The 13,192-nt window shown below is 38.4% G+C and overlaps 1 protein-coding gene across 3 annotated transcripts in view; it reads left to right on the forward strand.

The window, feature by feature from the left end:
* Positions 1-13,192, forward strand: part of LOC121294588 (thrombospondin type-1 domain-containing protein 4-like) — a 185,801-nt gene that overhangs the window by 9,035 nt on the left and 163,574 nt on the right. For 2 of the 3 annotated variants that reach the window (XM_041218431.1, XM_041218432.1), the window contains exon 3: positions 4,103-4,172. In XM_041218431.1, coding sequence (XP_041074365.1) covers positions 4,103-4,172 — 70 coding nt within the window. Of the gene's footprint in view, positions 1-3,529; positions 3,564-4,102; positions 4,173-13,192 lie in introns of all 3 variants that reach the window. The other variant, XM_041218433.1, reaches the window with a different exon arrangement.

The raw sequence follows: 13,192 nt of genomic DNA on the forward strand, positions 1-13,192 counted from the left end.
ACCCTTGTTTTACCCAACTAAGTACACACCCCCAATCTGATTTTACAACTCTGCTTTGTGTTTTTTTTTTGTTTTACCAGTTATGTATTCCCATGGACACTTATCCAACTAAGCTATTTCAGTTTTTATTTTTAGTTAATTTTCTACACATTTCTAGAATATTTTTTTCACTTGGAAGTTGTGGGGTAGGATGTGTAGATAAATGAAAAAAAAAAATAAAAAAAAATAATGCATTTTAATTCCAGGCTATAAGGCAACAAAAGGTGAACATTTTGAAAGCAGGTGTAGACTTTCTATAGGCACTGTATAGAACCTATCACCAGGAGTAAATACTTAGGGGGTCATGTATCAAGATCGACTTGCGCAGCACTAAATTGGTGAGTGTAAAGTATCGCTGTGCTGCAGCACAAATTTGACCACATCACGAATGTATTAATTTGCCCAAAATTAATGAGGCACAGCGTTGCCACATTTAAATACTTAAATACGCTACGCCGGTGTTCAAAATGGGCTACCGGTAGCACAGATTATCAGACAAATCTGAAAAATAGTGCCTCCCCTCCAAATGGGGTACCTCAATTGAACAATAAGTAGGTCATTTGGAGAGGGATAAATGACAGTTCAAAATGGGCTAACCTGTGTTTTTTAATAAAATGTACAGGTTTTAACCCACTAAAGCCTGGGTAGCTCATCTGGAGAGGCAGAAATGACCCGTGTTGACTAAGTGTCTTGACTTTGTATTACATTATTATTATACGACTGATAAAACCAAATATACATAATGAAAAGGATAACTTAATGAACCTAATAATTGTACATAATGAAGTAGCCGGTATCAAGCTATAATTTAATCATCAGGGAAATCAAAAAGGGTAATGTGAACCCTAAATACTCTCCCTTCTTCTCAGTACTCTTCTTCTGTTCCTGGGTTGTTCAGGAAAGTCAGGAGCCCGCACTCTCCATCATGTTATGACTGCTGTCATGATGCTCTTTCCTATTAGCGGCTTTCTGACTTTTTCTTTGTCCCAAATAAGTCTTATTTGTGGACCTTTTAGAGCTGGTGCAACTGTTCTTCCACTTCACAAATCTAATTTTAATATCACAGACGTCATTTACAAATGCGCCCCACGTACAATTTGCCCATGCGTATAATTAAGGCTTGACATGCCTTAAAATACATGGCTAATGAGCAATGGAGTGCATTTCACGGCAGAGCCCATTTTGGCGGTGCTAACACAGCCTTAACTTGCCAAAAGTGGCATGATAATACGGGGCAATTTTAAGGCCAGCGTAAACTCGGCGCTATGCTGTCACAAAAGCTTGATACATGACCCCCAAGTGTTTGTATCTAGCTAAATAATTCCACTTCCATTCATTCATTGATTAGTCTCAAATGTCCAGTTTGAAAAGAAATGCATGTTATACTAAACATGTATTAAAAAAATAATGACATATAGTAATGCTCTTGGTAAAATAAATCTCTGTTTGCAAGCCATAGTTTCAGTTTGTGTTGCTCTTGCTTGGTCATTCCAACTGCCCCCACCCTTTAATGGCTTCTTTCCCACCATAACCAATCGCGTGCTTCCCATAATGACTCACTGTCCGTGCTTGTAACCCAGAAGACTCTTCTTAGGTGAAATGACCTAGGAAGTGCAAACAGATATCCCAAGAATAAAGAAATGGAGAGCTTCCTTTAGCCTACAGTAGTACCAGGTTTCTTGTTTTGAAAGGAAAATACATATGTGTTATAACATGTGTTTCTTTCAAAACTGCCTCTTTATCTAATGGAAGTACAAAACAGGTAAGATTCATGAAATTATTCAGTTAGCTTCAATAAATTTAAAGGGGAATCGGAAATCACAAAATGTGAGGTCAGAACTGCAAACTGAGATGTATCTCAGATGATACCAGCTACTAAACTACAGTACAGTAGCATCTAGTAAAGACATTGTTAAGAGTTCATGGCACTGTTCTATCCTGTTACCTGGGCCTTATTATTATTGCAAACATTTGGATTATCAGTGGAATGTGTTTTTTTTTTTTTTTCTCTGTATTGTCCATGTTGGTTGAGGAACTGTATTCCCAGTGAGTTCTCAATACAATAAAACACTTTCCATAAAAGATCCTTGCCAGTAAAAAATGATTCCCATTGAAGCCCATGCCAGCATAATGCTGTAGTTGAACAGCGGTGCAAGTCAATTGGACTCTGTATTCCTACAGAGCTCCATGCCAGTAGAACAGTCTATTATGTAAGTAACATTATTAAATGTTATAGAAATGACCATTTACAGGTTCTCACTAATGGAGAGTTCTGCTCTCATTGAGGTCCAATGCCAAGAGTGCACTGTGCTTCTGCTCAGGACCTGTAGAATATTAACCACATAAGCTCAAGTCAACAGAATACTCTTTCCCTAGATATCCAACCACACTGGTTCCCAATCTGTCCTTGGTGTGTAAGAATTTACCCATGGATCACTTCCAGAAATCAACATATTTATTCCACACGTGCTACTTATTTAGACATGTTCAGTCAATAACTCTATTGTGCTTTTAGTACAGTCTTTAAATCTACAACAGTTTTGGGTAAATTTGTGTTTCAATTGGAAAAACTCACATTGTAGTGTGACCATTATTTAGTAGATGTGTAGATATCAGCCAGGATGTTATGTTAGGTGTAAACAGAGGCAGATTAATGGAGTGGGTGTGTGATAATGGATGAATGTATGCCTAATTTGAGGTTTTATTCAGGGACCAGCTGGGATTTACTGGGATTTAGTGCAGGCTAGTGCCCTAGCGTGATGGACACTCCAAAACATCAAACTCAAGTGGATGCAGTATTGCTAAATAGCAGCTATTAATACATTAATGATGACTAAGATGGCATTAGAAAACGGAAACACAAATTACAAATATGTAACTCTAATTTGAAAAACAAAGTGTCTTATTACAACTTTTATACAGTTAAAAAAAGACCTCAGCTCCTGCTATGAAACCGGCAAACTAAACAACATATGTTACCAAGCTACATCTCTCCTCAGCCAATTTTCCTCCCCAACCCACTGGAGTGCAAAGGTTGAACCAACAGTTGGATTTAAAGTAGAGAACTCTTGATCTGATGATACACTTCCACACAGTCATACTTTAACTGGGATGAGCCACTGAGAGCATTTAACATTATAAACATTGGCTTAATCCATTAAATAACACTAAGGAGCTGTGGGCCACAATATTGATAAAGGGTTAAAAAGATTGAATGGTGGTTTGTGAAATGTGTTTTTTTTTTAACTCTTTAGCGAAGCAGAACTATGCAAGATTTAGTCTCAAATGAAATCTATCACTTTATCTGTTTGGACCACTTGAGTCTCTCCATGGTTCTGTTGGAAACACTTCCAAGCACAGCCCATAAAGAACAGTGATTGGCTGGCATATCATTGTGTATGGTCTTTTTTAAAACATATTGCAAGGGTGGGACCATTGCGATGTCAATTCAATTTCCCTTGTCAGTTGATAGTGGAATTTCTTTCTCTAGGTGAAATGATAAAGGAAGTGAATTACTATCAAAAGTAAATCTTGTAAATACATATTTCTGTTTTTAAAATGAAAATACATGTTTATTATAAGGCCTGTTTCTTTTAAACAGTATATAGTGAAAGGAGCTGTGCGACAGGTAATATTGATGGGATTATTTTTTTGTTAGATACAACTATGTTAAGCAATCATGTAAAATGCTTCATATTTACAGGATGTTTCAAGGGGCAGCTCTGGGGATTTACAACTTGTTATAACAGCAATTGTCCATATTACCTGAAGAGAGCAGGCCCACTGTTATACATTTATTTGTCGTGTGTAGGGCGAGGTGACTGTGGAAGGGCTACTCAAACTGGTACAAAGAGACGCCTTACACAGTACATCTTAGTTTGTTATAGTTTATGATTTCCTATACACGGGATGACATCCGTACACAGTAGAAGGTGTACTGGATTGCTGCCAAATCCTTAATGGTGATTGGTTGATTTCTCACATGTGATTGATAGTTTAAATGAAACCTGAGGTTTTTGCTTTCCTGTCCTGATACCGGTCTTGTGTTTGATCTTCCCTACAGAGTTTCCATAGCCCTGTCGCTGATTGTGTCCAGCCTGGCGGTGTCTCAGCACTCTGTGGAACACAGAAAGGTAACCTCCTTCCCTCTTCAAATACATCTCAAGTAGTTCAGCACTTGAACTTACAGTGGATCTCCTCTTAGGGGCTGGTTAGTTAATAAGACTGACATCAGCACAAGAAATGTACAACCTCTAAAGAGCTTGAAAACATTTGTCTTTGACCCAAGAGGTTAAAGGTTCATGTCTAGCCCTTGCCTCTTCATTCAATTCAGTGGACATAGATGCCAAGCTGTTACAAACTGCTGCCTTCCATTTAGTTAATGACTCAAAAGGATGGTAAAAGGTGCTCAAATAGATCCTCTAGTAAAGTCTTTTTTTTTTTTTTTTTTTACACAACAATAGTCCTCTGGCTTCAGGTTCACTGTCAGTACCCGTATCAGGGCCAATACATACTGATCATTTTCTGATGATACTTTACATATTTTTAAATCTCCAAAATTTGAATAAACTGTTTAAAAAATAGCTAGTAACAATATTACACTTCAGTAGTCTTTTATTTGGTTATTGTATCATGGACTAGGCACAGAGAGTATCTAAGCAGACATTTCCTTAGTTCCAAGAGAGACAGACTGACAGACAAGAGAGACAGACTGGCAGACAAGAGAGAGAGACTGACAGACAAGAGAGACACTGACAGATAAGAGACAGACTCACAGACAAGAGAGACAGACTGACAGACAGTGCCAAGCAGTTATCAAGTCCAAAGGAGCGCCCAAAGTAGTCATATATTGTACCATGTTTGTTTTCTTTTGTCTTTAACATTTTAAAAATAGGGCATTATAAGAGTTTATTGAATTGTATTCAGTACATCTTAGAAATGAAGTTTTACAGTTCAAACATATTTTGATACCGTTTATATTTGGAATGCAAAGATGCAAGATATTTAATATTTTTAGTCATCAGTATTGATAGCCAGCTAGGAAGAAGGTATTTATTGTAGGGACATATACACATAAGTATAAGCAGCCATACTGTACTGATGGACAGACAGACTTAAAGAAAGCTAAATGCCAGTGATTGAATTAGAGACAGTCAAGCAGATATGGACAGATTTGGTAAGATCATAGACAGATGTACATAAGTACAGAAATGTAAGCCTTGTCAAAGAGAGCTTGATGTGTTAGTAAATACAAGCTGTGTATCGTGCTGTTTCCACTGACATTTTGAGCAGTTTGGAATATTTATATCAGCGAGGGAATGTGTTGCTCGTCCAGCTGTCTGACCTTAACTTGATCCAAAGGGTGACAGTGTGAGAGAGTTGCATTGCTCAGGAAGACAGGGGCAGGAGTGGTACTGTTTCTTCTACACTAAATCACTGAGCTCCTTTAATCGCCTTGTGGAAGGGTGGTGGGTAATTCATTTGACACAGGGGAGACAGAAAGGTGTATTTGGAAACAACGCACAGGTGTCCGGTTTTATTTTTTTTTTGCAATAATTTATTTTAACCCGCAGAGCGCGCTGCTGTCCGTGGCCTTAATACTGCCAACAGTAAACAGGACCATGCGGTTACCAATTCAGGTACAAAGTCCAGTGCACATGCAAGTGCTCAAAATAATAAGAACAAAAGGCGAAAGAAAAAGGGAATATAAAACTACAAAATAAAGGTGCTGCACTCGGCAGCGTTACCCTGACCGTCTCTACCCGCACTGTCCGGGTCTCCGTCCTACACTGCTGTGTTTCCTCCACCTATACACACTCAGGGTCTGGCCAAGGATTCCCCGATCTCTGTAATCTTTCTCTTTTCTTTTGGTTTTTTGTTTTTTCTTTCCTCTTTTTAATTAATGATTTGTTTTGTTTTATTTCTTTGATCTGGCCGTGCTCAGTCAGGTAGCAGAGCTTCCGCCAGCTGGCTGGCTCATTTTGTCTCGGAGGGGGCAGACCAGAGGGAACCCAGAGCATCATTTTATTGGTGCAGCAACCCCCCCAAAGCCTGCCCCTCAGCCACTCAGAGAGGAGGAAAACCCACACACCCTCTTTCCCACTTCTCCGTGTCAATGCCGTGACTGACAGACGGATATTGTAGAGCTGCTGCCCTCTTCCTGCAGCATTATGAATGCACTCAGAGAGTCGGCACAGGTCTCCCCTGTTACACACGTCTACTGGCAGTGTTCTCTGTAAATGGTTAAAGTGTTAGAAAGCCACACTAGTCCAGGATTCTGTCCTGGGATTCAGAACCCTCTTTATATATAATTTAACTGACCAGGTGCCAGGAATTTGAGCAACCAGACTCCAGCTGCTGTAACTCTTCCCTGAACTATACATGCTCATCACAGGATGGGTAAGCCTTACCTCAGTCATAGTCACACATTACAGGATGGATAAGTCTTATCTGAGTTAAGGTTTGCCATGAAGGATTATTCATGGAGCTATGGATGTAGCTGGTTGCTCAAACCCCATAGTCCCAGTCATTTAAATACAACACTTAATTGGGGAGGTCTGAAACCCAGGACTGGGTGCAGGGTTAGAGTGAGTTTTTAACTCAGGCAGTGTTGTCCTCTGAAAAAGGTTGTGTTACATGATTCACACTTCACTGCACAGCACACGTGTAATACATCAGGTGTAGAGAATTTGTCATGTTATTTTATAGTATGAGCTCTTAAATAGTCAATTACAAATTGGATACTGTGACAGAGAGCGAGTGAATCCTGGTCAGAAATTTTCCTCCCAACCTGTAAGGGTGCTGTATAACAGGAATAGTGTGCCCCAGACTGGATGGTATGACAGGTCATTCCAGGGTCAGTTGGAAGTCAGCCATCCAGAAAGGGGGCAGGGCATGACTAAGGGTATTTCAGAGGATGTGGCCAAGCAATCTGTTCGTTTTGTTTTGGTTACAAGAGAACAGACTGAAAACGTATAACCGTGAGTGCTGTATTTTGTTTCTGTTTATAACTGTTTATTAATAATTATTAGATGGCTAAACACACAGGAGTCTTTGCTGTCAAGCCAGCATTAAAATGAGGATTACAACTACTGCACCAAGTCTCTACTCTCTGTGTGTTCACCACCAGCACGGGAGCAACGTGAAAGGACACGGAGCCGTCCCTGGACATTGCCTTTGTTTATTTTGGTTTCGGGACTGAAACCCAGTATTATTTCGCTGAGCAAACTACATATTGGTGTGTAGTTGCCAGCACTATTATTGAACAATGCCAAACCGTGAAATGGAAAATAAAATAACTTGTACCATGAATTCTGTCTGTGTGTTATTATTAGACTGCATCACCCCTACACCTGTGCACTACTAACCACTTTGACACAGATGTCTAAGTGTGTCTCAGTTGTGAGCGAATCACAAAGTTCAATTGCAGACTGATTGATTCCATGAGATACAAAATTAAGTGTATGTTTGTGAAACTTTGAGGTGTCCTAAACTTAGCCCTACAATTATCAGTTATTTTTCTTTACACAGTGTACATTTCAATATAAAATAAAAAACTTCTGCTTTTTAATGCTTACCTATGCTTTACCATGTTTTCAATATGCTGTGTTACACTTTGCTATACTTTTACTATGGATTGAACAGTGTATTTAATACATTATATATTTCTTACTAAATGGGGATCAATATTTATGTTTCAATATACAATATCCAATTGTTATTTTACTTCTCATTAGTCAAGCCCTTGTGAAATGGCCGAAATATTTGTAACAGGGAAGCCCCAGCTGGGAGCTCCCCCCACTGTGTATATCAGCTGTACACTTTGGCTAATGAGGCACAACTAGGATATTGTCATTTTCAGAATGTAAGGAGATTTCCTCTTTGGGGAGTTTAATGAGATTTTGAGATAAGCTGAATCAAATCCCCAAGGAGAGTTTGGTTACAGCTGAGTTCCTGAGATGTGGAGGATTATCTGATGTTTTTTTACATGGCTGTGCACAACGTGAAACCTCTTCTTACCCAGAGCCTCTAGAGAAGAGATCAATTGGACTGCTGTGGAGAGCAGCATTGAAACTGCACTCACTAAAGCAGAAACTGGAAGAATAGCCATATGCTTTAATTAGAAAACATTGCGCTTCCTGTTTTTAGTTGTACAGTGAATAAGTAGATCACTGGGTTACTTCTTGCTGCTAATGAATGTTGTAACTGTACAACACCGTCTTGACCATCAGCCATACCCCCACCCCCCAGACCAATTCCTCTGTCCCAACCCACTTAGAAGGCTAACAAAAACTATTATTAAGTATAATCTTGAGCAACCTGTTTATCTGTGTACGTTTGTAAGTATGTCACTTTTAAACTTTTAAACAGAATCTTCCAAGAATCACACTACTTTCAATGTTAATGGAATAAACTGATTGATTGGTTGTTCTTGTTTTGAGGCTATTTTGGTTCTTCTCATGACAAGACATGTTGCATATTTACTGAGAGTAGCAACACAATATAGATCCAGTACCACTCAAAAATGAAAAGGACCCTCAGTTATTGCCTACAGGTCTGAACACATGGTGCTTGAAAAAGTAGTTCAGACACTTGTGGCCAACAAGTGTGGCTTGGTTTTTGTGTATGCAGAAAGAACGGAGACAGTGAACAATGTCATGCAACAAGTGACTCAGACTCCAGTTCAGCACCTGAATGACGGTGTGACCTTTTGATGCAAGTCCTTCGATGTCTCTTTGTGCCTTGGCCCTACCTAAGCTGTCAAACCAGGTGGAAACAGCAGACATCTTAGTTGTTCTGCTCCGTCGGGGAAATTAAGTATCATGAATAATTGAAGGCAAGTCTTTTATTTCAGCTATTAACATAAATCTCGATAATTTATTCATTTACTGCCAGTTAGTGATTTGGGGTTTTGGCACACAGATTTCAGACTGTTTTTAACTAAATTTAAATCTTGGTGGCAAGAAAATATACCCATTTTAAATGCCAATTAAAGCCTTTACATGTTGTTTTGCTGGATTAAGGTAATCAGCCTCTGGATACTAGGCAGGTACAGTTCCTCTGTGTCCTCATTTCTAATAGCATTGCCTTGTCTCCTTTGTGGCCTTAAGAATGAAGACACTGAAAGGCACACCCCACTGAATTCACAAGCCCCATGCCCTGCGGATTATTCTGCCTGACATATATTGGAGTAAAGAATTAGTCATTATTCTCATGAGAGCCTTCCTTTAGATTTAAATATGTTCATTTTATCACACACTTGAGATAACATATCTGATGTCCAAGGGAGCCAGCAAAGACAGCAGCTGTAGCGTTTCAGAAAACAACGTTAAGGCAGTCACACTGCAATGGCAATGGATCTGCATTGGGAATGGCACCACAATCTCAGTAGTATCAGCCATTGATGGCATCACAGTAGTAACTTGGCATGCAAATGATATGCCAAAATTGGTATGCTTCCGTTTCTCATTGCAGTTTGTTTCAAATCCATTGTGTTGCCTATTGTTGGTCATGCTATGATCTGCTAATGGTCCTGCTGGGTATTCTTCTGGGTAACACACTGGTATTATAATGATTTTTTCGAAAGGTATTTTTAGTGTCTTCGTTCAAAATCTGGACCCTTATTGAGTGATTGTGCCTGTCTGAATGTCTGCCTGTACAGGATAACTGGCAATTAATTTTCATCTTCTCCAAAAGTTTAAAGATTCTTTTAGATTCTATTTGGGTATAACCCTATGAAATGCAGATTTTTAGACATATAGATTTAATCTATACGTCTATACTTCCAAGGAAAGTATTGCAGCAGCTTAACTGTTATAACACAACACTTACAATAGCTGCCAACATGGGAAGCTATACCAAAATCTACATGGCAATTTAGCTGTTTGCACTTTCTCTGATTAATGTGTTACTGTAGCAAGTGAAACCTGATCTGTTTCATAGCGGCTTAACTAGGAGTAGAAGTACTTTAAGTTTCCATACTCTCTGTCAGATATAAATATACTGTAACAATTTGAAAAAAAATAAATGCAGTGTTTTGAAGAACCTGATGTGAGAAGAGTAGGGCCTGGTTAGCAAACTTAAAAAACAGCAATTTCATCAACACCTTTTCATCTGACAGAACACAAAAAGTGTACTGCTAAATCCTTTCGTGTTCGAACTAGTTTGTCATTTTTATTTTATAATAGAATAATCACAAGAGATGGATATATAACGATATTCAAACTATCAATTGTTTTCTGGGTACAATTGACAAAGCCTTGAAAAAAAGAAAATATAATTACAGACTATTGTATCTTTTGTCTTTCAGCTAAAGCCTTTTGCTATTGTGTTATTACATAAAGAAAATATATTATAACATATTATAAACATAACGGATTTGAAAATTAAAACTTATTTTGTACAGAAACAGCTATTGCTATGTTAATTGAAATACAATAAAATGTTATTTACTTTGATAGCTGGTATTATAAGGATTAAAAACAAACAAAAAAAAAAAAAAAAAAAACATACAATACAATGTGCAATATTATGCAGTTAAATAACTCAAAACACAGTAAAAACCAGTAGAATGTTTTTAATGTGAAAGCCAAAACCCAAGAATCTGATGCCCCCTGTATGTGTTTGCACTGGTTTTATTCACATGCAAGTTGAGAGACACTGTATACAGTCAAGCACACTATAAGGAGGCCCCCTGCAAGCTTTCCATCAATACAGTGTTCACTCTTATCTGCCAAGCAGTCCTGGGCTTCTTACAAGCCATGACTGACAATTGTTCAGGTTGTTGGGTGGTTGTGAGTGGAGTGATATTGGCTGTATTTGAAATCAGAGAAGAGTCTGCTGTGCCACAAAGCCCCCTTCGCCCACCCCTTAAACCTTTGTGTACAGTATGTATGCAGTTCAGTCAAACAGTGTTTCAAAAGCTAGACAGAAATAATGTATTTTGAAAAATCGGCTCATGCACCTGAGTTTAAATGACCAAACAGAAGTCTTTTCTCAAGGAGATTGAAAGTTTCAGAAGCACAGATTCTTTTTTTTTTTTGGTTTTGTTTTACCCATTGACATTTTGAGATTCTGAAGTCACTGCATCTCTATGAGCTGATTGTGTTGAATCCATACCTAGCGCCCTACTCGGCTATGTATTGTGCACGTTGCACACCCAGGAATTTGAAACTGGGTTCCAAGCAGGCACTCGAGTGTGGGCAGCTTGATGCTGGTGGTGACAGCATGTTGAATAGGTTGTCCTCTGTGAATGAGATTCAAGCAGCCTTGTCTGCACTTGAGACCAGTGCTTACTTCTGTCACAGTGCTTTGCTGAGGTAGCAGAATGCAGTATTAACAAGGAGTTTAGGCCACCCCGCACAGAATATCCTTGCTAGTAATAACACTACAGCAAATCTTTATTTTTGATGTGTGTTTTTGTATCTATTTAAAAATGGTACACCAATGTTTGAGCTACTTCCATGTCAAACTAATTAGAACCGGTTTGTGTGGTCATGTGTCAAATTAAATGTCCACAGTTATTTCAATTTAAATGTCCAAAGTTATTTATTTTCTGCTTATGCCCAATTTTTAATAAAAGACCCTAACACACCAACCAGTCAGGCAAAGAGTATCATGCCCCTTACAAACACATATAAGTAATTTCCTGTTTAGATCTCACATAGTCTCCACAAAGACCACATCCAGCCAAGCCCGCTTCATATTACTGCTGTTAATGTCACCTTCATGTCAACACATTCAACTGTCCCGGCAGATTTAGATTCAAGTAAGTTGCTGTATTGAAATGTTCTGACAAGTAGTACAGCAGCACAATATATCATACAGAACACTACTATTTGAATGTGTGCAGTTTTTTTCTTCTGTATGTAACTGTTGCTTTGCAGCACTTGCACAGTATAGTAGACTCGAACTGCATATTAATTGAGTACCTGGTACCTGTACTGCATTTTAAGTTCCGCAACAAAACAGGTGTATTGTTGTCTCAAAACCTCTCTTTTTGTTGTTTATTTTGCCAGGCTATTGTTGAACTGAGTCAACTCTTCTCATTGTCCCTGTTTTTGCCCAATCCATTTGAAGTGATATACTGTGCATTATAAAGCCAGCTGGTCTGTAGAACACAAGGCATAGATTAAAATACTGTTCCAGATAATGGCAGCGGAATGGATGTTTATTTAATGCAGCTCGATTCATTCATTGTGACATTCCGATTTTCGGCTGTAGTTACAAAAGAGTTAAGTGGATCCCCAGAGATGTTTGTCTTCAACATGACATCTTTAACATCTGCAAAGCAGCTGGAAACTCTTTATAACATTGCTTGTTATTGCTCAACCCCCCCCCCCCATACACTATACTGGGGTGCTGGTATGCAGATCAAGTACATGCTGTTCTTAAAGTAACCAGCACAGTGCCCACACACACACCATGCTGGGGGTTCAATATGTGAAGCCGGACCTCAATGTCTTTAACCTTCTCAATGCTGTCACACAAAATCTTTTTGCAATAAAAAAAATAACATTTTAATATTAAACAAAAATATTCTGTACAGTGATACAGATATCTAAGTATTATGGGTTATAGCTTAGAAAGGTTCATTTGCTCAGTAATTCTGCAGTTTCTCCATGCTTTTCTAATGCTTAAAATATGCATTTACCATATTATAGTTTGCCATGGTTTTTAATATGCTTTACCATATGCTTACCTCTCTGGGCTGTAGCATGTTTGTCTATACTTTAGCACATACAGGGCTCCCTCTTTATAAGGTTATAGTTTGGAGCCATAGTTCCAAAAAAATCTTTCCAGCACTGCAAGCTACTGCATCTTTATTTCAAACATGCTACTGTATATACCTGAATTGAATTTGAAATCTCAGAAGTGACAAAAATACTAAAGTAGGACTTCACATAACCAAAAAAAGCAGTGTTGATGTTGTGTCCCTCAAGGCTCAATGGGCACTGCTATAACCATTATGTCAATATAAATCTTGTTGTACAGTAGTAACTTGCCATTAGCACCTTGTTCAGCATGAGTACTGAAAATGTGGAATTATTATTATTATTTTTTTTTTTATATAAAATTGGGGTATAGTTCAGTTTATTCCTAAAACCTAAAACGTGCCTGCTCTGAAAAATAATTATACAAATAGGTTGCTTTC

The sequence above is a fragment of the Polyodon spathula genome, chromosome 19 (genome assembly GCF_017654505.1).
Source record: "Polyodon spathula isolate WHYD16114869_AA chromosome 19, ASM1765450v1, whole genome shotgun sequence".
Taxonomy (NCBI): Eukaryota; Metazoa; Chordata; class Actinopteri; order Acipenseriformes; family Polyodontidae; genus Polyodon; species Polyodon spathula.